The 27,043-nt window shown below is 41.4% G+C and overlaps 1 protein-coding gene across 4 annotated transcripts in view; it reads right to left on the bottom strand.

The window, feature by feature from the left end:
• Positions 1-27,043, bottom strand: part of RALB (RAS like proto-oncogene B) — a 68,195-nt gene that overhangs the window by 16,303 nt on the left and 24,849 nt on the right. For all 4 annotated transcript variants that reach the window (XM_064287306.1, XM_064287307.1, XM_064287305.1 and 1 more), the window contains one exon: positions 1,626-1,791. In XM_064287306.1, the coding sequence (XP_064143376.1) occupies positions 1,626-1,739 (114 nt within the window). In that variant the 5' untranslated portion in view covers positions 1,740-1,791. The remainder of the gene's footprint in view (positions 1-1,625; positions 1,792-27,043) is intronic.

Raw genomic sequence — 27,043 nt, 5'->3', positions numbered from 1 at the left:
AAAAAAAAAAAAAATTCAGTTTTTCCTCTAGTATGGTTGATTGAAACGTCTCTTTTATTGACAGTTTAGAAAAGTTTTTTTCATCTTTGCAAGTGCATGACATTGCTAGTAATTAAAGTTTAGGACTGCTGTCAAATGTATCACTGTGAGAAGCTCAGGCCAGTTTCTAGCTCCGTCATTTCACCCCTTGCTTCTTCTCCAATACCCACACACTTTCAGTCCCAGGTGCTACAGGACACCTACATACCAGGGTACAGGCCCTGGCCCTGCACCTCACGTCTCAATGCCAGCTTAGTCAGCACAATGGGCAGCAGGAGTATTTCTGGAAGCCATTCCTACACCAGGACAGCTAGTAATAACTACACACTAAAGTGACTCAAACTACAATATCCCACTAAACCCCAACTAAGTGTATCCCTAATTCAACTTCCCTCAGCTTGATCCACAAAATGCCTATGGACCTAACATAAGAGGAAGTTGGACTGAGGGAAAGTCTAGCAAAAAGAGTAGTAATCTTGACTGTGCTAAAATATCTTTCTTTCACAAATTTTATGAAATATATGTTCATGTAAACACAATGTAAGTAAATGCAATACAAGCCCTGACATTTCAGCTCTGGTCTGAACCCTTTGCCTGTAGTACCAGCAAAGGATAGTCAAGCAGGGACCTCTGTTGCCATGGTAATCAAGGCAGTGTTGTCACATGGATTCAACACCAGGTGCTTTATCCCCATTAAGAAAACAATGTTACTTTTGACAGGGATGGAGAGAACTAGGGAGAATTTGATGCCCATCACTTGAGAAAACAGTTAGTTTTAATGACAACTTGGCTACCCCATTCAATCCCTTCCAAAATTGACTAGTCACCCAGCTAAATATCAGATCTATTATTTAGAAACACCTGTACAAAGGTCCCTTCCTCCTCGCTTGCCCGTCAGAGAGCAAGCTCAAAGAATAACAACGGAAATAACACAAGCAGAGACCTCTGACACGCCTGCCAAAGCTGAAATTATTGTAGTTAGTTACGGTCAAGCTGATTCTGACTCAGTAGAACTGCTCCATAGGATTGTCAAGGCTGTGGTCTTTCAGAAGCTGCTCACCAAGGCTGTCTTCCCAGGTGCCTCTGGGTGGGTTCAGATCACCAACGTTTCAGCTGGTAGTCAAGCGCTTAACTGTTTGCACCACCCAGCGGATCATTAAACCAAAAAACCAAACACAATGCCGTCAAGTCAATTCTGAGTCATTGCAACCCTATAGTACAAAGTAGAACTGCCCCATAGGGTTTCCAAGGCCAAAAATCTTTTATGAAAGCAGACTGCCACATCTTTCTCCCATGGAGTGGCTAGTGGGTTCGAACTGCCGACCTTTTGGTTAGCAGCCAAGCACTTCAACCACTGTGCCGCCAGGGCTCCTTAGGGGCTCTTTACTTATCTAAGTCAGCAATCCAGATCTTATGCTGGTTAAGTTACACAGAATCCTATAAAACTATTTGGAAACCACCTTAACACAAATTTGCTCCATGATCTTCCTTCACCTGGAGAAATGGGAACAGAAACACAGCTGGAGAAAGGACTGCTACAGCTGCTGACAGGACATGAGGCGGTCTGTGACTGAGGCGCGTCTTACCTCATCATACATGAACTGAAGCGTCAGGGCCGACTTGCCGACACCTCCGCTGCCAACCATGATCACCTTGTGAAGGGCCAAGGAGCTCTGGCTCTTATTCTTGTTTGCAGCCATCCTGCCAATTTCCTGGGGTTCTGACACGTAGACAGAAGACCCAGTTGAGGAGCTGTGGGTGAAAAGGACAAGGACTTAGATGCAGTCTGGTTCCTACCCAACTACAATCAAACGAAATGCATACCCTCCAGAAATGCCTAGCATGTCCATTTCCACAGAACAGTGATTCTTCTAGGCTCTGGACATAGATAACTGTGAAAGTCATTCATCACAGCAGAGGCAGGACAAGAGCGAACGCTTGACAAGGGAGAAGAAGTGGGTACGCGCATCCAAGGCCTGTGTCACTGTGGACAGGACGGAAAACAACTCTTCACTAAACCCAAGACATCTTCAATGGAGCTTCACTGAGGCAGACAACCAAACAGCTCTGAATCCCAATTTCCTGGCCTGACCCCAGGCATCTGACACCACAGGGAACCCCCAAGCCCCATCTCTTTATTCTCTCCTCTTTGCTCATCCTTGCCTCTCTGCCCCCCAGTGCTCACCTGTGGGCAGGCATATACACCACAACCCTCCACATGGATTAAGAGGGTGATCTTAAGAGGAATAAATAAATGCATTTTTTTTAAATAAGTATCCCTTTATGGTGGCACAGTGGTTAAGAGCTCAGGCTGCTAACTAAAGGGCCAGAAGTTCAAATCCACCAGCCGATCTTTGGAAACCCTATAGGGCAGTTCTACTCTGTTCTACAGGGTTGCTCCGAGTTAGAATTGAGTCAAGGGCAACAGATTTTTTTTTTTTTTCTTATCCCTTTATGACATACTTAAATGAATTATAACTAAATTATTTACTCCACGTTTATAGAAATCTATAAACTAAAATGAATGGATGTTAGGTGCTGTCGAGTTGGTTCCGACTCATAGCGACCCTACGTACGACAGAACAAAACACTACTTGAGCCCACTGTTGCCACCACTGTGTCAATCCATCTCATTCATCTAGGGTCTTCTTTTTCACTAACCCTCTACCAAGCATGATGTCCTTCTCCAGTAACTGTTCCCTCCTGATAACACATCCAAAGTATGTGAAACATAATCTCGCCACCCTTGCTTCTAAGGAACATTCTGGCTGTACTTCTTCCAAGACAGATTTGTTCATTCTTTTGGCAGTCCATGGTATATTCAATATTTTTCACCAACACCACAATTCAAAGGCACCAATTCTTTGGTCTTCCTTATTCATTGTCCAGCTTTGCATGCATATGAGGCAACTGAAAACATCATTACTTGGATCAGGCACACCTTAGTCTTCAAGGTGACATCTTTGCTTTTTAACACTTTAAAGAGGTCTTTTGCAGCAAATTTGTCCAATGCAATGTGTCTTTTGATTTCCTGACTGCTGCTTCCATGGCTGTTGATTGTGGATCCAAGTAAAATGAAATCCTTGACAACTGCAATCTTTCCTCCATTTATCCTGATATTGCTTATTGGTCCAGTTGTGAGAATTTTTGTCTTCTTTATGTTGAGGCATAATCCATAAGGAAGGCTGTGGTCTTTGATCTTCATCAGTAAGTGTTTCAAGTCCTCTTCACTTTCAGCAAGCAAGGCTGTGTCATCTGCATAAGTCGTTAATGAGTCTTCTTCCAAACCTGATGCCCTCCCAGTTCTTCATATAGTCCAGCTTCTCAGATTATTTGCTTAAGCATACAGACTGACTCAGTATGGTGAAAGGATACAACTCTGACACACATCTTTTCATACAATATCCTCTTGTTCTGTTTGAATGACTGCCTCTTGGTGTATATACAGGTTCCTCATGAGCACAAGTGTTCTGGGATTCCCTTTCTTCACAGTGTTATCCATAATTTGTTATGATTCACACAGTCAAATGCCTTTACACAGTCAATAAAACACAGGTAAACATCTTTCTGGTATTCTCTGCTTTCAGCCAGGATGCATCTGACATCAGCAATAATATCCCTGGTTCCACATCCTCTTCTGAATGCAGCTTGAATTTCTGGCAGTTCCCTGTCGATCTACTGCTACAGCCACTTTTGAATGATCTTCAGCAGAATTTTATTTGTGTGTGATATTAATGATATTGTTCAATAATTTCCACATTCAGTTGGATCACCTTTCTTGGGAATAGGCATAAATACGGATCTCTTCCAGTCAGTTGGCCAGGAAGCTGTCCTCCATATTTCTTGGCATAGACTAGTGAGCACCTCCAGCGCCGCATCTGTTTGTTGAAACATCTCAATTGATACGCTGTCAACTCCTGGAGCCTTGTTTTTCACCAATGCCTTCAGTGCAGCTTGGACTTCTTCCTTCAGTACCATTGCTTCCTGATCATATGCTACCTCCTGAAATAGTTGAACGTCAACCAGTTCTTTTTGGTATAGTGACTCTGTGTATTCCTTCCATCTTCTTTTGATGCTTCCTGGGTCGTTTAGTACTTTCCCTATAGAATCCTTCAATATTACAACTTGAGGCTTGAATTTTTTCTTCAGTTTTTTCAGCTTGAGAAATGTTGAGCACATTCTTCCCTTTTGATTTTCTAACTCCAGGTCTTTGCACATGTCATTACAATACTTTACTTTGTCTTCTTGAATCACCCTTTGAAATCTGTTCAGCTTAAATAAGTTAAATTTCTAAAATAACAACCTACTAGTCAAAAGCAATTTAATTTCATTGGAAGTGAGTTAAAATGAGTGGAACAGGCCTGGCATAAAGTATTCCAAATAAGGAATTTGATAAGATACTTTGAGCTTATTCTAACCCAAATGCCACTTTTTATTTTAACCAGTTTGTATAGGAAAATCCCTCTATTTCACACACACCACAGCATAAGAAAATGGGCATGGGCTTGGGTGTCGCACGGGTCCGGGTCTGGCCCTGCCACTTGTAAGGTGTGTGACCTAGAGCTAATTACTCACTTTCTCTGAGTCAATTTTCCCAGCTGCAAATATGAGGAAACACACCGCCTATCTTGCAGGATTCTTCTGAGGATTAAGTGAGATAACATGCGAAAAACCTCAGCACAGTGCACACAGTCAGAGCTTAACAAATGTTGGTTTCCCTTCTACCTAACTCCATGAGGATTTTTTCTAATTATAATAACAAGAGGTGCTTCTTTTTCTATTATTGCTTATAAAATAACTTGAAAACACTCCCACTATAAAAATACATATATACATACACCTACAGACACACACGCACTTAAATCACTGGGTAAAGTAAAACTAACACCATTATAAATCAGTGGTTTCCAACCCTGGCTGCACACTGTACTTACCTAGGGAGCTTTAAAAAAAAATATTGACACTTTGGAAACAACACAAGTGTCCAGTAAGAGCTGACTGGATACAAATGTGGTATATACCATAAAGGGCCATAGAGAGAAGTTCTGACACATGCTACAACGTGGATGAGCCTTGAAAACACTACGGGCTGAGAAATAAGTCAGTCACAAAGGGACCGATGTATATCACTATTCCATGAAATCACCTAGGGCAGGTAAAGTTTATCAGAACTTACCAGGGGCTGGGGGAGGAGAGGACTGGGGAGTTACTGCTTAAACCCAGAACCCAGCTTAAAGCGCACTGCATTTCTCCTTGGGGTAATGGAAAGCTTTCAGAAATAGTGGTGATGATTAGTGTCACTAAATTGCACACTTAAATATGGTTCAAATGACAAAGTTTTGTTATACGTATTTTACCACAATAAAATTTAAAAATAAAATAAAATACTGATGCGTGGAGTCCCACCCAGAGATTCTAACTGAATTGGTCTGGGCTGCAGCCTGGGTGTGGGAATTTACGAAAGCGTCCCTGGTGATTCTAACAGGCAGCCAGGTTGAGAGGGCTCTTAAATGCACAGCTGACCTCAAAAGAATGTAAGAGATCCCCAAAAGCTGCTGTTCCTGTCGAGTCAATTCCAACTCATAGCAACCCTATGGGACGGAGAAGAAATGCCCCATAGAGTTTCCAAGGAGTGGCTGGTGGATTCGAACTGCTGACCTTTTTTGGTTAGCAGCCACGTTCTTAACCCCTGCGCCACCAGGGCTCCAACAGATCCCCAAGCAGGTGATTCAGGATTTAACAAACACACAGGGCAAGAGAGTAGGCGCCAACAGGAGGTGAGAGGGAGCTGAGACCCCTAAAAAGGCCCTGCAGGTAAAGACTGGACAAGCCCACCAGTGGAAAGAGATGACGAGGAAGCTGTCTGCCTGAGCCCAGGCCGCGGGGGAGGCCCCCCTGAAAGTCTGTAACCACAGCACTCCTCCAAAGCCAAGAGCCAAACATAAAGGGGGGTCCCGGCTGGCCGCACAGGCCGGAGCACCAGGCAGAGCTAAACCAAAGCTGGGGGTCGGGGCTGCACACCAGGAAGGCAGCATAGGGCTCTGGGGCTAAGGCCCCACCAGTTAAAAAAAAAATTTAGGAGCCTGAAATTCCAAACTACCAACACATGGAAAACTCCCCACCAGTGAGTGTGCCATACATAACAAGCAGGGCCTCTTCACACAGGCATTATAAAAAGGACTACTTAATTTTAACAAAGACAAGACCAAAATATATGATAAATGACATCAAAAAAAGACCAGGTGGATGTAAAAAAGAACTATCTGAATGTCTGGGATATGTTTTTAAAGATAAAGCTATTTAAAATCAAAAGTCGTGATCCTCATTGTAGAAAATTTAGAAAATACACAAAAACTATCTTTAAAAAAAATCACCTATGTCTAGAGACAGTCACTATTAACAGTGTATTTCCTTCCAGTATTTTAATCTATATATTCCTATATTTTAAACATGCTTGAAATCATACTTACATAAAGCTTTGCATCTTCCTTTTCACGTGTATCTCCCTGCTGTTTTTATCAGAGCTGACTGAACATAGTTAAACCTTGTCTAGAGTGATTTAAGGCTCTTCACACCTTGTACAACAGGTATGTGAATGGCCCTGGGCTACCCTGAGTGGCAATCAGGGTAGCCACTCTTGTTCTTTTTCCCCATTTTACACATGACCCTCAGTTTACCAAAAGGTCAGCAGTTCGAATCCACCAGCTGCTCCTTAGAAACCCTATAGGGTAGTTCTACTCTGTCCTATAGGGTCACTGAGTCAGAATCAACTCAATGGCAACTTTTTTTTTTTTAACCAGCTTACTTGCCTATACCAGGCATCATTTCCACTCCCCCTTTTCTAACTTTGTGCTTATTAATAAGCGAGTTAAGCAATTAACCAAATAATTAAGCACAGCTGGATTGGGACTAAAATAGAATAAATGGGATAAGAGGCCAGCCTCCCTAAAAGGCTGCAGCTTAGGAATGTGAAGCTACTGTAATTTTGGCCTAATTTTTTTGGTCTGCAACTATTTTAGAGCTGAGGTTAGTACCTCCAGACCATCAATGTGGCACACCATTTATCTGAAGCTACCTTATTCTGTGAGTTATTATTGTTGTATGAAAACAGGTGAATATTTTTCCAGGATCAGTGAAAGATCTTTCAAACACATGCAGCCACCTACTCCTGAGCTGCTATTTTCAAAAAACAAAGTCAACTTCTCTAGACCAAAACCAAACTAAACCCACTGCTGTTGAGTTCATTCCGACTCATAGCGACCCTACAGGACAGAGCAGAACTGCCTCACAGGGTTTCGAAGGAGCAGCTGGTAGACTTGAACTGCCAACCTTTTGGTTAGTAGCCAAGAGCTTAACCACTACGCCACCAGGGCTCCAACTTCTCTACAAGAAACCATAATAAATAAATTGAAAACTATTTGACAAATCCATAGATATTTGCCAACTCCCAGCTCAAAAACTAAAATAACCATAGTGGATATTTCAATCCACATAATTTCTTCAGCCACCCTGACATCATGAGGACAGAAATAAGAAGAAAGCAGAGGTGCCAGCCCAGGGCCAAGTCACCAAACCAATCCTGGACACACCTACCTCCAGGCTCCTAGTGGTTTAAGCCATTGTTAGTCTGTTTATTATTGCTGGTTTTGTTGTTACTGGTAGTTGAAAGCATTCCAGAAACATAGTCTTTGCCCCCAAGAAAGTCTACTGGTTCAGACAGATTAATAATATAAAGGATAACAGTAGAAGGTGATAAATTCTATTGCCTAAAAATGGCCTAAGTATGCAGAAAAGGTGCTATGGAAATACAGAGAGAACCATCTAAACAGTCTGGAAGGTCAGGGAAAACTTCCCAGGGAGAGTGACACGGAAACTGAAAGCTGAAGTTGACAAGACAGAAGAGAAGAAATGTCTTGGTTGTCACTGCTGTCCAGACAGCACAGACTCATGGTGACCCCATGCACAGCGAAGGAAATGCTGCCCAGTCCTGCACCAGGTGCAGGTGCAGATCAGTTGGACCACTGTGATTTCATTGGCTGATTTTCAGAAGTAGATCGCCAGCCTTTCTTTCTCTTCCTAGTCTGGAAGCTCTGCTGAAACCCATTTGACATCACAGCCATACACAAGCCTCCACTGACAGATGGGTGGGAGGGGTGCGTGAGGTGTATTGGCTGGGAATTGAACCCAGGTCTCCCGCACAGAAGGCGAGAATTCTACCACTGTACCACCAATGGCCCCTTGAGGAGGAGAAATATTAGGAAAAAAACTGATGCTCAGGAAGATCAAGTTGATGATTTAATGTTCATAATAGATACGTGTAGGCAATAAATTCTTGGAAGAAATACAGTCAGAGTGATCCTTGGAAGCGAGGATGGCAAAACTTTGTCTCACGATTTGTAAACTTTCACTTAAAGCACAATAAAAATTAAAAAAAAAAAAAAAAAACTTAGTCTCATGTATTTTGGATGTGTTATTAGGAGGGACCAGTCCCTGGAGAAGGACATCATGCTTGGTAAAAAGAGGAAGACCCTCGACAAGATGGACTGACACAGTGGCTGCAACAATGGGCTCAAACATAACAATGATTTTGAGGACAGCGCAGGACCGGGCAGTGTTTCGTTCTCTTGTATGTGGGGTCACTATGAGACAGAACTGACTTGACAGCACCTAATAACAACAACAACGCCAATAAATGTGTTCTTCAAAAATAACACAAGCTTCTAAAACAACCTCTAACATGGAAATGAAGCCACTCCCGGAGGTCACTGTTCAGCTAAATAACAGAGGACCTATAAAATAATAACACCTGTGAGCAATGTGCTCCTTAGAACAATCAACAAATGAGACCAAAAGGGCAGCATTTGCCCAAAAGCAAAAATGAGAAGGCAAGAAGGGGCGGGAAGACCTGACGAATGGAAATGGGAAACCCAGGGCGAAAATGGGGAGAGTGCTGACACTTTGAGGGGATTGCAACCAATGTCACAGAACAATCTGTGTATGGATTATTGAATGGAAAACTAATCTACTGTGTAAAGGTTCACCTAAAGCACAATATAGTGCTCAAAAATAAATAACACAAGCATCCTTTCTCCCCAGTGTTTTATTATTAAAAGTTTAAAATGTTCAGAAAGGTTGAAAGAACTGTACAGTAAACCCATACATCCACCAGCTGGATTCTGCAATTTACACTTTGCTCCATTTTCATTATCACCAATCCACTAATCTATCATCTATTTATCCATCAATCTATCTTATTTTTTTGATGCATTTCAATGTAATCAATCTGCAGATACCAATACACTTCATCCCTGACTTCAGCATCAACATTCATTTTTTACAAAAAGATTATACTTTCCCCACTGACTTTGCTAACAATTTCAGAACTATATGTAAGGGGCTGAGACCACTTCCAAACTTTCAATGAACTCTTTGGGATAATAAAAGTGATAGCTGTGATGAAATGAGTTTCTTCTGCCCCGGTTCTTTGGAAAAACACCTGCAGAGATTTTTCCCCTAAACCCTGAAGAGTTATTTTTGCCCTAGTTTTTTACTCCGGAGGGTTGGTTACTTTTGTCCAGGCTGACTGACATTTCCCGGTAAGCTAAACAACTTGTGGTTTGTTATTTTTTGTCTAGTCATGGGCAGCAGCCTGCCCTGTGATTGATATGCACCTTGAAGGGATTGGTGATTAGGCTATACTATTTTTTTTTTTGATAGCCTACTATTCAAATGAAGGGTCAGTGGCTTTTTGAGAGGGGATTGGTCAGTTTGTGGCACCACTGGGAGAAGCCAGGTCTTGATATTGACTAGCAGTTGTGTAAACATGCAGCCAACCACCAGAGACTTTTCAGGCAGAAAGAGAAGCAGCAGGAGGAAGCAGAAGGAAGAAAGAAGAGAAGAAGTAGAGAGAGACAGGAGGAAAGGGACCTCCTAAAAGAACTGTAACATGGGTCAAGGGCTGTAGCACTGTAGCCACCAAGAGGCCCAGAAGGGGCTCTGCAGCAGAGCCAGTGGAACAGGTCCAGAAGGGCCAAGAGAACCTGGTCCAGAGGGAGGCAGAGGAAAACCTGTCCTCAGGGGACGAGAGGAGGCCTGTCCTCAGGGGCCTGAGAGAAAGCCTGTTCTCAGGTGGCCAAGAGGAAGCTTGTCCTCAGGGGCCTGAGAGGAAGCCTGTCCTCAGGGGGCCGAGAGGAGGCCTGTCCTCAGGGGGCCGAGAGGAGGCCTGTCCTCAGGGGCCAAGAGGAAGCCTGTCCTCAGGGGGCCGAGAGGAGGCCTGTCCTCAGGGGCCAAGAGGAGGCCTGTCTTCAGGGGGCCAAGAGGATGCCTGTTCTCAGGACCCCGAGAGGAGGCCCACATGACCAAGAGGAGTTAAGAGAGCTGTCCTGCACTGAAGAAGGGAGACTTTGCCTACCTGCTTCCTGATCCTGATCTCAGGTTGTAGTCTGTTGACCTTGATGTGGAGCTGTACCCTGTTATTTCCTTAATAAACCACTTAACTGTAACTATGGTCTGTGAATCTATGTGGCCACTGCAATGGGTTATCCAATGCAGAGGAGAAGTGGGAAGTATCTTGGGAGGAGGGATGGTAAAAAGGTTGGAGAGTGGAGGTGTGTCTGACCTCTGCCTCATGGGAATCAGCTTTGGGCTGATCCTGGTCATTACCCAGCCTGAAGTTAGACAGGGTTTGAGGCTACTACTCCCACCATTGTACAACAGCCCCAACGCGGACCCTCCAACAAGGGGAATTTTGGCCCCTAATTCCAACTCCAAAATGGCTCTCACAACTACCTTACAATTATAAATTACAGGGGATTCAAAAAACCTACCAAGGAGGCACCTTTTAATATCTTTCTACCTACAAGAAGTAAAGTTCAGTAGTTGGATTCTTTTTGTTCAAAATACATTTAAGTGCTACAGTGTGACAAGTAGTGCCAAGCATTGGGTCTCTGCCCTCAGAAAATTCAATCTCCTCGGAAAGATTTACATAAAGGAAGCATTACAATATAATTTCTTACATACAATGATAAAGATGGTTCCATTCAATACTTTATGAAAAACACAATGAACACTAGGAGAAGAAAATTAGGAAAAGCTGTAAAGTTGAATAAGAGCTCAAGAGCAGGTGAGGATGAGAGGGGAGAGCACTGCAGAAATAATAGAGCATGCGCAAAGCCAAGAGAGGCATGTGGTTCAGGTACCAGACGATACTGCAGCAGAAGGTATGGCATAAAACTTTGTTTTATCCTAGAGAAAATGGAGAGCCATTGCAGAGTGGGTCCTCCAGCTTAATACAGCTCATAAGGCCTTGATCAGTAAGGATAAACACATAGCCCCACATACAGAAAAACACTCTGAACTAAGAAAGCTGCGTGTAGATGGCTTAGTGGGATAAAAGAGAAATGGGAAATAGTTTTCCCACCTAATATTCTCTGATACATTAATATTAGATAGGGCTGTACTTCTTAGTATAAAGCCAAATACCAGAAAACATATTTATTAAAGAAAAACGTATTTTAAAAGCAAATCACATACAAAACATTGCTAAAAAGAAATTAAAGAAGACCTGAATAAATGGAAAGACATTTTATGTTCAGAAATTGGGAGACAACATTGCTTAGATGTCATTACTACACAAAGAAATCTATAGATTCAATGCAATATAAAAATTCCAATAGTCTTTTTTAAAGAAATAGAAGAGTCAATCCTCAAAGGGACGTGAATAGCAAAACAATCTTGAAAAAGAACAAAGCTGGAAGACTCACGTTTCTCAATTTTGAACTTACAACAAAGCTACAGTAATCAAAACAGTGTTTGCTGGTATAAGGATATATGACTAGATCAATGGAATGGAATTGAAAGTCCAGAAATAAATCCATACATCTATGACCACCAGATTTTCTACAAGGATGCCAAGAACATTCAATGGGAAAGAAGAGTTTCTTCAATAAATGGCTCTAGGACAACTAGATATTCACATGAAGCAGAATGAAGTTGGACCCATGCATCATACCATGTATAAAAATTAACTCAAAATGGATCAATGACCTAAATATAAAAGCTAAAACCATAAAACCTCTAGAAGAAAACATACGGGTAAATCTGTGTGACCTGGGATTTGGCAACAAATTTTAGATATGGCACCAAAAGCATGTGCAATGAAAGAAAAAATGGATAAATTAAACTTTGTTAAAAGTAAAAACTTTTATGCACTGTAAAACAGTGGGAGTAGTAATAGCATCAGAACCTGTCGAATTTCAGAGGAGATAATACAGATCGGGGAAACCCTGGTGACATAGTGGTTAAGAGCTACAGCTGCTAACCAAAAGGTTGGTAGTTTGAATCCACCAGGTGCTTCTTGGCAGCCATATGGGACAGTTCTACTCCGTCCTATAGGGCCGCTATGAGTCGGAATCGACTCAATGGCAACAGGTTTTTTTTTTTTTTCAGTACAAACCAAGATTAGCCCAAGGCTTATCCCTATGATATGGATGTCAGACACATCTCCACTCTTCAGCCTTTTTACCAATTCTGACACCAGCTGTCCCTTCCACAACACTCTCCTCTTCTCTTCTGGGTTTGATAATCTGTTGCAATGGCCACACAGAACTTACAGACCATACTTACAGTTAAGTGGTTTATTGAAGAAGTAACAGGGTACAACTCGAGATTGGGATCAATAGACTACAACTCGGGATCAGGATCAGGAAGCAGACAGGCAAAGTCTCCCTTCCTCAGTGCAGGACAGCTCCCTTAGCTCCTCTCGGCCCTGCAAGCAAGCAGGCAAGCCCTTCTCTCTGCCATACATGCCCCCGCTCAGCTGCGTATGCCTCTTCTCAGCCCTGTGAGGACAGGCGCCCCCTCGGCCCCCTCAGGACAGGTTCCTCTTGCCCCTTCTGGGCCTGTCGCCACCAGCTCTGCCACTGGGCCCCTACCGGGCCTATCACTGTCTTCAGTGACCCACATTACAGCTCTTTTAGGAGGTTCCTTGCCTCCTCTCTGCTGCTTCTCTCTTCCTTTCGTTTTTTCCAGCTTCATGTCTGAAAAAACCTCTGTGCAGTTGGCTGCATATATATACAAACTCCTCATTAATTTCAAGGCATGGCCCTCCCACTAGGACCACAACTGACCAATCCCTTCTCGATAGGCCACAGATACGTCATTTGCATAGTAGGCTAGAGTAACTTCATTGGCAAAGTCTATAGTCACTTTATTTGCATAGTCTATAGTCACTTCACCTGGATAGTCTACTGGCCAATCCCTGCAAGGTGTATACCAACCACAGGGCATGCTGTAGCCCTGCACCAGACAAAGAGTATCAAACCACAAGTTGTTTACAGCTTACCCAAGAAATGTCAATCAACGTGGACAAAAGAAACAAATCCTCTGGGGTAGAAAATGAGAACAAAGGTAACTCTTCAGGGCTTAGGGGAATAATCTCTCAAGCTGTTTTTCTAAAGAACCAAGGCAAAAGCCTACATAAAGGAACTCATTTCACCACACGCATCAAATTACATTATTAGGAAAATAAAAAGATAACTTACAGAATGAGAGAAATACTTGCAAATCATATCTCTGATAAGGCCTTAATGTCCAGAAGAATATATAAAGAACTCTTACAACTCAACAACAAAAAGACAAACAATCCAAATAAAAATGGTGATGGACTTGAATAGATATTTCTCCAAAGAAGACATACAAACAGCCAATAAGCATACGAAAAGATTTTCAATATTAGTTGTTAGAAAAATGCAAACCAAAATCACCAAACGACATCACTTTGCAGTCACTAGGATGGCTATGTGCAAGGAAATAAAGAACTGAGGAGCCCAATGAATCTGAAACAGCTGGTTTAAGGTGGATGCCCGACTTCATATTAAATTCTGCTTTGCCCTAGTAACAGTACAGATTTAACCATGAGCTAAAGAAATGTCTTCCTAAGCTAAGGATGTAGAAATAATGTCTCTAAGAAATGATCTTGGCTCCGAACCTTACCTGAATCTTGCAAATACCCACAGGAAAAGTTTTGCATGAGCAAGTTGTTTCTAAGAAAAGTGTGTCCTGTAACTGTGTCATAATCACCTGGTTACCACCCCTTTTATCAGGCAGCTTTGCAATTATCATGTTGTAACCAATCTAAGTAAGACACATATGTACTTCAAACCAACTCCTTTCAAATCCTCACTTCAAGTAAGCCCGCCTTATGTTCATTTAAGTTTGTAGCTTCCAATCCAAATAATGTACCTTATAGAATGAAGAAAACTAAAGACACAAGGGAAAGGTTAGTCCAAAGGACTAATGGGCCACATCTACCACGGCCTCCACCAGACTGAGTCCAGTACAACTAGATGGTGCCTGGCTACCGCCACTGACTATTCTGACAGGGGTCACAATAAGGGATCCCAGGCAGAGCTGGAAAAAAAAGGTAGAACAAAATTCTAACTCAAAAAGTAAGACCATACTTGCTGGCCTGACAGAGTCTGGAGAAACCCAGAGACTATGGCCTCCGGACACCCTTTTAACTTAGTACTGAAGTCACTCCTGAGGTTCACCCTTCAACCAAAGAGAGTGGACAGGCCCATAAAACAAAATGAGACTAAAGGGGCACACCAGCCCTGGGGCAAGGGCTAGAAGGCAGGAGGGAACAGGAAAGCTGGTAATAGGGAACCCAAGGTTGAGAAGGGAGAGTGCTGACATGTTGTGGGGTTGTTAACCAATGTCACAAAACACTATGTGTACTAACCGTTTAATGAGAAACCAGTTTGTTCTGTAAAGCCTCATCTAAAGTATAATAAATAATAACAATAATAATGTACCTTAAGTTCTTTGTTCTCACAAATATGTTTCTGTAGCTTCCCACTGCAGAGTGCTGATTTCACTATTATGAGATTCAGTGTCTCTCCCGCCCGAGCTGCGTCTTTACTTTCAATAAATCTCACCTATTTCACAGTACATGTCTTTATACTACAACAGCTATTATCCAGAAAAGTGAAAACAACAAGTGTCAGCAAGGATGTGACGAAAGTGGAACCCTTGTACACTGCTTGTGGGAATGTAAAATGGTACAACTGCTGTGGAAATCAGTTTGGTGACTGTCATGCATTGAGTTAGGTCCCCAAAAAAATGTGTGTATCAACTTGGTTAGGCCATGATTCCCAGTATTCTGTGGCTGTCCTCCATTTTGTATTTGTAATTTCATGTTAAAAGGATTAGGGTGGGATTGTAACACCACCCTTACCCAGGTCATATTCCTGATCCAATGTAAAGGGAGTTTCCTTGGGGTGTGGCCTGTATCACCTTTTATCTCTCAAGAGATAAAAGAGAAGCAAGCAGAGAGTTGGGGACCTCACACCACCGAGAAAGCAATGGCAGGAACAGAGCACATCCTTTGGACCCAGGGTCCCTGTGCCTGAGAAGCTCCTTGACCAGGGAAAGACTGAGGACAAGGACCTTCCTCCAGAGCTGACAGAGAAAGAAAGCCTTCCCCTGGACCCGAAGCCCTGAATTTGGACTTTTAGCCCACTTTACTGTGAAGAAATAAATTTCTCTTTGTTAAAGCCATCCACTTGTGGTATTTCTGTTATAGCAGCACTAGAGGACTAAGACAGTGATTCTTCAAAAAGTTAAAGACAGAATTACCATATGACCCTGCTATTCCTCTCCTGGGCATATACCCAAAAGCAGGGACTCAAACAGATACTTGGACATCAGTGTTCATTGCAGCATTATTCACAATAGCCAAATGGTGGAAACAACCCAAGTGTCCATCAACAGGTAAACGGTCAGACAAAGCGTGGTATATCCATTCAATGGAATATTATTCAGCTATAAAAAAGAATGAGGTTCTATAACATGCTACAACATGGATGAACCTTGAAAACATTGTGCTAAGTGAAATAAGCCTGATGCAAAAGAACAAATATTATATGATTCCATTTACATGAAATATCTGTAACAGCCGAATCCACAGAGGCAAGAAGTACATTAGAGGTTACCAGAGGCAAAGGTTGGGCGGGGGGGAGTGGTGAGTTATTGTTTAATGAGTAGAGAACATCTTTTTAGGGTGATAGAAAAAGTTTTAGAAATAAATAGTGGTGATGGCTGCACAACATGTGAATGTAATTAATACCCCTGAAATGTACGCTTAAAGATAGTTAAAATGGCAAATTTTATACTACATATATTTTACCACAATAATTTTTTTTTAATTAAAAAAAAAAGCAAATCTCAATATATAAAACCATGCAAGTGTGTGTTAGGAGCAAGGGGTTGTTTTCTATTGAACTTTAGTCCCACAGGCTACTATACACAACAGTCTTTTGTTAAACTAGCAGAAAATGGGTTAGTAGATGGAGTCCAAATGCCCCCTTGCCTATATCATGGGTTGTCATGAAAACCAAATGAGAATGCACACAAATGCACATAACAATGATCAAACACTATTCAAAAGCAAATAATTACATTTAACACTTTTTCTTCAGATAGTATGACTTAAAGGAAACTCTGATATTACTAACAGGCCATAATTATACTATTTGAGTCTCCCAAAACATTTTCCATGTTTTTTAATCCTTTAGATAACAATCAAAAAGGAAGGCAACCCAAAATCCAGGATAATTTAAGTACCAAAATAATTAAAGACAGTAATGGAAACAATCCATTGAAAAATTAGGAATCTATGAGTAATACCTGTAATAAATATTAGATATGTAGGTCACACATGGGGGCTCCTGCTTACAGTAAAACACCAAGTATTGACTGGCAGATGTCAAGGGTGTGCCTATATTGGAAATCTATCATTTTGCAACTACCATAGTGAAGACTGGTTCAGGCAAGAATATCAATGGAGCTAAATCTAAAGGGGGAATATGGATGAGGAACAAGGCATCTGCATGGTCTTAAAGTGTCTCTCCACAGATTACTTATTAGTTATGAGTGAATAAATAGTAACTCTACAGTGGCAAAATCAGAAAATACTTTGATCAAGTGATCAAAATTAACATCATCAATGAGAGGCAAATGGGCATCACGTGCCTCCAGACATCCCATGAGAAGGACATCTAACCATGAGGAAATATCAGACAAACTCAAAATGATGACCACTCATTAAAAGAGGAGAAGGGTAGGCTATTCTTTGCTCTGCCTAGTGGAGCAAAAACCTGGAATAAGGGGAGGGGAAATTTATTAAGCAATTGCTATTTCAGGGTCCCTGGGTGGTACAAATGGTTAACACGCTTGGCTACTAACAGAAAGGTTACAGGTTCAAGCTCACCCAGAAGAAAGGTCTAGTGACCTACTAAAAAATCAGCCATTCAAAACCCTACAGGGTACAGTTCTACTCTGACACACGTGGGATTGCCAAGAATTGGAACTGACTCCACAGCAGCTGGTTTTGGTTTATCAGTTATTCCAAATTCAACACTACCTCATGTGGTACCATACTTGGTGGATTATATAGTAGGTTATGAATTTAAACATTAAGAAATGGGACTAAGTAGGAAAATTTAGGTTTACTTACAAAAGCTCAAGCTTAACAGGAGAAAAAAAAAAAATTAGCTTTGTAAATTTTTTTCAAACAAGCATTCCCAACAGGAAGCAACAATGGAAAGATGTTGAGAATCAAATATGGTAAGAAAGTTCAAATTTTCCACAAAAGCGGAAAAATTTTGAATAGTGGCAGAACACTGCAAAGATTGAACAGATTGAGAGAAAATATTAGCAACACATGATGAAAGGTAATAACATCCCTGATAAATAAAAAGCTTTTGCAAAGCAGTAAGTCAAAAAACCCAATTTTGACAGAGCCAAGATGGCGGAATAGACAGACGCTTCAGGCAAGTCCTCTTACAACAAAGACCAGAAAAAACAACTGAAACAAGTATATTTATGACAAGTTAGGAGCCCTGAACATCAAAGGAAAGGTTAGAAAATGAACTGAGGGGTCAGGGGAGGAAGAGATGGTTCAGAAGCAGAGAGCAGTTACCAGACCTGAATTGCCAGGAGCTCTCAGGTACCATTCCCGGGAGTGGCTGTGACGGGTTGGTACTAGCATTTGGCTGCAGTTTCCCCAGAGAGAAGCAGCCAGCCACATAGCCTACCCACACCTCCGGAACTAGAGAAGAATGGCGCTCTTGGCAAAAGCTAAGTGCTTACGTATATTTTACTGTGCTCCCCACCCCTGAGCCGGCATCAATGGCTGTTCATTTCCCTGGCCTGAGATAGGCCCTGTTGAGTGCCTAGAGCCATCCTACAGGCGCTGAAGAAGGAATAAACTCGCAACTAGGGGAAAAGATAATTTGCCAGCTCCATTAACCAGGGGAGCTCAGGACAGAAGCGGCTACTATCCAGGCATACATGGTCCATGGACACTGAGTACCTTTCCCCTCTGCATGGACCTCTGTGGGCCTACTTCAGGAGACTATGCCCTTGCTGGCAGACTATAACTGTTTCAGCTGTGCAGTGGAGAGCTGGGTATTTGATGTTTGACACCACTTTGCCTGTTAAACAGGGTCCTCGCCTACCCACATCAGGGCCCTAAGTACTGATAGCTCCACTCATGTCACCCAGCCACCTGTGACAGAGGTCCAAGGATAACTGGTACCTCCCAGTCCTTACAACCAAAAACTTTGGGTGCCGTTGGTCTGTCTGCAGAATCCACCTACCTGTACGGTCTAGGGAACAGGGACACACTTTCTCCAGAGACACTTGGGGGACGATTCTCAGCCTCCTACCTTGTTCAGAGCATGACCATGTGCTGCAACCAGATACCAGTACCTACACCAATCACCCCTGCCCCTCTAAGACTGTATGGCAGAGCCTGTACCACACACTTGATGAGCAGCTACCTGGACACCTGAGCTGAATTCATACAAGAAAAGTGAATGGACTCCTAGACTGATATACCTGATAATAGCTCTAGCCATCTGGGGACAGGACATCAGAGCTCCAAAGGCAAAAATAATCAAGCCAGCTCGCTCAAGCAACCCATTGGGTCACATCAAAACAAAACAAAGCTAGAAGCTATGATACAGTAAGTAAACATAAAATAAACTACTACAGAAACTTATAGATGGCTCGGAGACAACAGTCAATATCAAGTCACATAAAGAAACAGACAATGATCGCCTCAACAAGCTCTCAGAACAAAGAATAAAGGGATCCTCCACATGAAAGTGCCTTCCTGGAATTACCAGAGGCAGAATACAAAAGATTAATATACAAAACCCTTTAAGATACCAGGAAGGAAATCAGGCAATACACAGAACAAGCCAAGGAACACACAGATAAAGCAGCTGAAGAAATTAAAAAGGTTATTCAGGAACATAATGAAAAATTTAATAAGCTGGAAAAATCCATAGACAGCAATCAGAAATTCAGAAGATTAACAATAAAATTACAGAAGTAGACAACTCAACAGAAACTCAGAGGAGCAGAATTGAGCAAGTAAAAGGCAGAATTTGTGAACTTGAAGATAAAGCACCCAACACCAATATATTTGAAGAAAAATCAGATAAAAGAATCTAAAAAAATGAAAACTTAAGAATCATATGGGACTCCATCAAGAGAAATAACCTATGAGTGATTAGGCTACTAGAACAGGGAGGGATAACAGAAAATATGAGACAATTGTTGAAGATTTGTTGGCAGAAAACTTCTCTGATATTGTAAAAGATAAGAAGATACCTAACCAAGATGCTCATCAAACCTCACATAAGACAGATGTCAAAAGAAAGTCACCAAGACATATAATCAAACTTGCCACAACCAAAGATAAAGAAAGAATTATAAGAGCAGCTAGGGATAAACAAAAAGTCACCTACAAAGGAGAGCCAATAAGAATAAGCTCGGTCTACTCGCCAGAAACCATGCAGGCAAGAAGGCAATGGGATGACTTACACTAAAAAATTGAAGGAAAAAAACTGCTAGCCAAGAATCATATATCCAGCAAAACTGTCTCTCAAATAAGAAGGTGATATTAGAACATTTCCAGACAAACAGAAGTGTAGGGATTTCATAAAAACCAAACCAAAACTACAAGAAATACTAAAGGGAGTTCTTTGGTTAGAAAATCAATAACTGGGCAGAGCAATCAGATGTTAACCTAGACAGGGAAATCACAAAAATAAATCAAGATTTTAAAAAACGCTCAGCGATGCTATTATGTAAAGAAGGACTAAGAAATGTAGTCATAGATCTTTCATATGGACAGGAAGACAAGGCAATACAAAGAAATAAAAGTTAGGCTTAAATTTAGAAAAATAGGAGTAAATAATGAGGCAAAGACAAAGAAGACAAACTATCCTACACATCAAAATAAAATGCAAATAAATAAAGATTCAGCAGAAACAAAATCGACAACAAATATGAGGAAAAGACAATATATAATCTACTCAGCACAAAAAAATTAAGTGCGAAACAGAAGTTGTCAGCAACACACAAAAAAAGACATAAAAATGATAGCACTAAATTCATACCTATCCATAATTACAATGAATGTAAATGGACTAAATGTACCAATAAAGACACAGAGAGTGGCAGGCTGGATTAAAAAATATGATCTGTCTATATGCTGCCTACAAGAGACACACCTTAGACTTAGACACACAAACTAAAACTCAAAGGATGGAAAAAAATACATCAAGCAAACAACCATCAAAAAAGAGCAGGAGTGGCAATATTCATTTCTGACAGAATAGACTTTAAAGTTAAATCCATCAGAAAGGATAAGGAAGGACACTATATAATGATTAAAGCGACAACATAACAAGAAGATATAACCATATTAAATATTTATGCACCCAATGACAGGGCTGCAAGATACATAAAACAAACTCTATCAGCATTGAAAACCGAGATAGACAACTCTACAATAGTAACAGCAGACTTCAACACACCACTTTCGGTGATGGACAGGACATCCAGAAAGAAGCTCAATAAAGACACGGAAGATCTAAATGCCACAATCAACCAACTTGACCTCACAGACATATACAGAACACTCCACCCAACAGCAGCCAAGTATACTTCCTCTTCTAGTGCACATGGAACATTCTCTAGAATAGACCACATATTAGGTCATAAAGCAAGCCTTAGCAGAATCCAAAACATTGAAATATTACAAAGCATCTTCTCTGACCATAAGGCCATGAAAGCAGAAATCAATAGCAGAAAAAGCAGGGAAAAGAAATCAAACACTTGGAAACTGAACAATATCCTGCTCAAAAAAGACTAGATTAGAGAAGGCATTAGGGATGGAATAAAGAAATCCAGAGAATCCAATGAGAATGAAAACACTTCCTATCAGAATCTTTGGGACACAGCAAAAGCAGGGCTCAGAGGTCAATTTCTATCAATAAATACACACATACAAAAAGAAGAAAGGGCCAAAATCAAAGAATTATCCCTACAACTGGAACAAATAGAAAGAGAACAACAAAAGAAACCCTCTGGCACCAGAAGAAAGCAAATACTAAAAATTAGAGCAGAACTAAATGAAATAGAAAACAGAAAAACAATTGAAAGAATTAACAAGACCAAAAGCTGGTTCTTTGAAAAAAATTAACAAAATTGATAAACCATTGGCCAAAATGACAAAAGAAAAACAGGAGAGAAAGCAAATAACCCAACTAAGAAATGAGATGGGCAATATTACAACAGACCCAACTGAAATTAAAAGAATCATATCAGATTACTATGAAAAACTGTACTCTAACAAATTTGAAAACCTAGAAAGAAATAGATGAATTCCTAGAAACACACTACCTACCTAAACTAACACAAACAGAGGTAGAACAACTAAATAGACCCATAACAAAAGAAGAGATTGAAAAGGTAATCAAAAAACTCTTCAACAAAAAAAAGCCCCGGGGGGCTTCGCTGCATAGTTCTACCAAACTTTCAGATCAACAACATATCAAAAAAATAATTCACCATGGCCAAGTGGGATTCATACCAGGTATGCAGGGATGGTTTAACATTAGAAAAACAATTAATGTAATCCCTCATATAAATAAAAGACAAGAATCACACGATTTTATCAACTGATGTAGAAAAGGCATTTGACAAAGTTCAACACCCATTTATGATAAAAACTCCCAGCAAAATAGGAATAGAAGGAAAATTCCTCAACTTAATAAAGGGCATTTATACAAAGCCAATAGCCAACATCATCCTAAATGGAGAGAACCTGAAAGCACTCCCCATGCGATCGGGAACCAGGCAGAGATGCCCTTTATCACCACTCTTATTCAACATTGTGCTGAAGGTCCTAGCCAGAGCAATCAGGCTAGATAAAGAAATAAAGGGCATCCAGATTGTAAGGAAGAAGTAAAAGTATCTCTATTTGCAGATGACATTATCTTATACGCAGAAAACCCTAGGGAATCGTCAAGAAAACTACTAAAACTAATAGAAGAGTTTAGCAGACTATCAGGATACAAGATAAATGTACAAAAATCAGTTGGATTCCTCTACACTAACAAAAAGAACATCGAAGAAGAAATCACCAAATCAATACCATTTACAGTAGCCCCCAAGAAGATAAAATACTTAGGAATAAATCTTACCAGAGATGTAAGACTTATACAAAAAAAAGAAAACTACAAAACACTTCTGCAAGAAATCAAAAGAGACCTACATACGTGGAAAAACATACCTTGCTCATTGATAGGAAGACTTAACATGGTAAAAATGTCTATTCTACCAATAGCGATCTATAGATTTAATGCAATCCCAATCCAAATTCCAATGACATTTTTTAATGAGATGGAGAAACAAATCACCCACTTCATACAGAAGGGAAAGAGGCCCCGAATAAGCAAACCATTGCTGAAAAAGAAAAACAAAGTGGGAGGCCTCACTCTACCTGATTTTAGAACCTATTATACTGCCACAGTAGTGTAAAACAGCCTGGTACTGGTACAACAGATACAATAGACCAATGGAACAGAATTGAGAATCCAGACATAAATCCATCCACATATGAGCAGCTGATATTTGACAAAGGCCCCAAAACAGTTAAATGGGGAAAAGACAGTCTTTTTAAAAAATGGTGCTGGCATAACTGGATATCCATTAGCAAAAAAAATGAAACAAGACCCATACCTCACACCATGCACAAAAACGAACTCAAAATGGATCAAAGACCTAAATACAAAATCTAAAACGATAATGATCATGTCCCCAGATGAATGGATAAATTATGGTATATTCATACAATGGAATACTATGCATCAATAAAGAACAGTGATGAATCCGTGAAACATCTCATAACATGGTGGAATCTGGAAGGCATTACGCTGAGTGAAATTCAGTTGCAAAGGGACAAATATTGTATAAGAGCACTATTATAAGAACACGAGAAATAGTTTAAACTGAGAAGAAAATATTCTCTGATGGTTACGAGACAGGGGAGGGAGGGGGAGGGAGAGGGTTATTCACTAATTAGATAGTAGATAAGAACTACTTTAGGTGAAGGGAAAGACAATACACAATGCAGGCGAGGTTAGCACAACCAGACTAAACCAAAAGCAAAGAAGTTTCCTGAATAAGCTGAATGCTTCGAAGGCCAGCGTAGCAGGGGCAGGGGTTTGGGGACCATGGTTTCAGGGGACATCTAAATCAATTGGCATAATAAAATCTATTAAGAAAACATTCTGCATCCCGCTTTGGAGAGTGGCATCTGAGGTCTTAAACGCTAGCAAGCGGCCATCTAAGATGCATCGATGGGTCTCAACCCACCTGGACCAAAGGAGAATGAAGAACACAAAGGACACCAGAAAATTACGAGCCAAGTGACAGAAAGGGCCACATAAACCAGAGACTACATCAGCCTGAGACCAAAAGAACTAGATGGTGCCTGGCTACAACCGATGACTGCCCTGACAGGGAACACAACAGAGAACCCCTGAGGGAGCAGGAGAGCAGTGGGATGCAGACACCAAATTCTCATAAAAAGACCAGACTTAATGGTGTAACGGAGACTAGAAGGCCCCCAGACCTTCTGTTAGCCCAGGACAGAATCATTCCCAAAGCCATCTCTTCAGACAGGGATTAGACTGGATAATGGGATAGAAAAAGATGCTGGTGAAGAATGAGCTTCTTGGATCAAGTAGACATATGAGACTATGCTGGCATCTCCTACCTGGAGGGGAGATGAGAGGGCAGGGGGGGTCAGAAGCTGATGGAATGGACATAAAAAGAGAGTGGAGGGAAGGGGCAGGCTGTCTCATTAGGGCTGAGTGCAATTAGGAGTATATAGCAAGGTGTATGTAAATTTTGTGTGAGAGACTGACTTGATTTGTAAACTTTCACTTAAAGCACAATAAAAATTTTTTTTAAAACAAGCCCATTTTTTTAAATGAGCAAAAAAATAAGTAATTCACAGGAAAGGAAGTGAATATGGATAATAAATACATGAAACCATACTCAATTTCTCTAGTAGTCAAGGAAGTACAACTGAAACATCAGCTTGGCCCAAATTAAAAAGTGTTGTCAAAAATTTGGGGAAATGAGTATTTTTGGTAATTGTCATGGATTCAGCTGTGTCCCCAAAAATATGTGTTAACTTGGTTAGGCCATGATTCCCAGTGTCGTGTGGCTGTCCTCCATTTTGCGATTTTCCTATGTGTTATAAATCATAATCTCTGCCTGTGGTTAAAGAGGATTAGGGTGGGATGTTAACACCCTTGGTGAAGTCACATCCCTGATCCAATGTAAAGGGAGTTTCCCCGGGGTATGGCCTGCACCACATTTTACCTTACAAGAGATAAAAGGGAAGGGAAGGAAGCAGACAGTGGGGGACCTCATACCACCAGGAAAACAGCACCGGGAGCAAAGCATGTGCTTTCGACCTGAGGTTCCTGTGCTGAGATGCTCCCAGACCAAGGGAAGGCTGATGACAACGACCTTCTTCCAGTGCTGACAGAGAGAAAAAGCCTTCCCCTAGAGCCAGCGTCCTGAATTCAGACTTCTAGTCTACTGGACTATAAGAGAATAAACTTCTCTTTGTTAAAGCCATCCGCTTGTGGTACTTCTGTTGTACCAGCACTAGATGACTAAGACCGTGATCATATTAACTGTCACAACCTTTTGAAAAAATAACTGGCTACGAAAATAAAAAATGTGAAACTATGCTAAAAATTTATTCTTAGCATAGTTTATATATAAGGATATACTTACAAGGTGTTGCTGTTATTACACAGAATGTTATAAAAATCCAGAAAATACCTAATATCCATCAATAAAGAATATTTCTATAAATTATGGTAGAAGCAAATTTTAGATTATAGAGAATGAGTGAGATCCACATGTACTAACCTGGAAAACTCCAGTGAAAAAAAATCAAGTTGCAGAAAACATAAAATTTGATGTCATTTATTTAAAAAAAAAATTCTAGGTATCTGTTTACATATAAATGAGGAAAAATTATAATAAGATATGCACTGTTAATATTGGCCCTAAAGGAGTCTGATTCCAAGTGGAATAACTTTAATTTTCTTTTACACACCTCAACTTCTCAATTTTACTTAAATTTTTTAATGAACATGAACTATATTAGAAATTTTACAAAATCAACAGAATATTAAATCTCGTTAAAAGAATTAAAACAGGAGAATAGCACATTAAGTTGTTAGGATTTTTTTCCCACAGTGCCCCTGAAGGTGTTTGGAGATCAGCTATGACAACAATTTTTACATTAAGGTCTTGGTCTGTTTTATAAGCCCTTGCTACTCAAAGTGTGGTCCACCAACCAGCAGCATCAGCAATACCTAGGAGCTTGTGAGAAATGCAGAATCTCAGGCCCACTCAGACCTATGAATCATAATCTGTATTTTAACAAGATCCCCAGGGGTTTCCTCTGCAAAACAAACTGTAAACAGCACCATGCTACATGCCACAGTCATTCTCAATGACATGCACCACTTCCATTGGGGTCATGAAGGATCCTCCCCAAAAAGCGGCTTTCTCAAATACAAAATAAAATAGGAAACAGATTGTTATGGATTGAAGTGTGTCCCCCAAAAGTATGTGTTGGAATCCTAACCTCTATACACATGGATGTAATCCCATTTGGGAATAGGGTTTTCTTTGTTATATTAATGAGGCCATAACAGTATAGGGTATGTTTTAAACCAATCACTTTTGAGATTGAAAAGCAGATTAGGCACACAACCAAGGAAGGACAAATGGAGAAAGGCTGATGCTATGTGAAGACTGCCAAGGAACGGAGGAACAGAAGCTGAACAGAGACAAGGACCTTCCCCCAGAGCCAGCCAAGGACCTTCCCCCAGAGCCAGCCAAGGACCTTCCCCCAGAGCCAGCCAAGGACCTTCCCCCAGAGCCAACCAAGGACCTTCCCCCACAGCCAACCAAGGACCTTCCCCCAGAGCCAGCCAAGGACCTTCCCCCAGAGCCAGCCAAGGACCTTCCCCCAGAGCCAACCAAGGACCTTCCCCCAGAGCCAGCCAAGGACCTTCCCCCAGAGCCAGCCAAGGACCTTCCCCCAGAGCCAGCCAAGGACCTTCCCCCAGAGCCAACCAAGGACCTTCCCCCAGAGCCAACCAAGGACCTTCCCCCAGAGCCAGCCAAGGACCTTCCCCCAGAGCCAGCCAAGGACCTTCCCCCAGAGCCAACCAAGGACCTTCCCCCAGAGCCAGCCAAGGACCTTCCCCCAGAGCCAGCCAAGGACCTTCCCCCAGAGCCAACCAAGGACCTTCCCCCAGAGCCAGCCAAGGACCTTCCCCCAGAGCCAGCCAAGGACCTTCCCCCAGAGCCAGCCAAGGACCCTCCCCCAGAGCCAGCCAAGGACCTTCCCCCAGAGCCAGCCAAGGACCTTCCCCCAGAGCCAGCCAAGGACCTTCCCCCAGAGCCAGCCAAGGACCTTCCCCCAGAGCCAACAGAGAAAGAAAGCCTTCCCCTAGAACCGGTGCCCTGATTTCAGACTTCCAGCCTCCTAAACTGTGAGGAAATAAATTTCTGCTTGTTAAAACCATCCATTAGTGTAATT

The sequence above is a fragment of the Loxodonta africana genome, chromosome 6 (assembly GCF_030014295.1).
Source record: "Loxodonta africana isolate mLoxAfr1 chromosome 6, mLoxAfr1.hap2, whole genome shotgun sequence".
NCBI lineage: Eukaryota > Metazoa > Chordata > Mammalia > Proboscidea > Elephantidae > Loxodonta > Loxodonta africana.
This window is presented reverse-complemented; position numbering and strand designations above follow the sequence as displayed.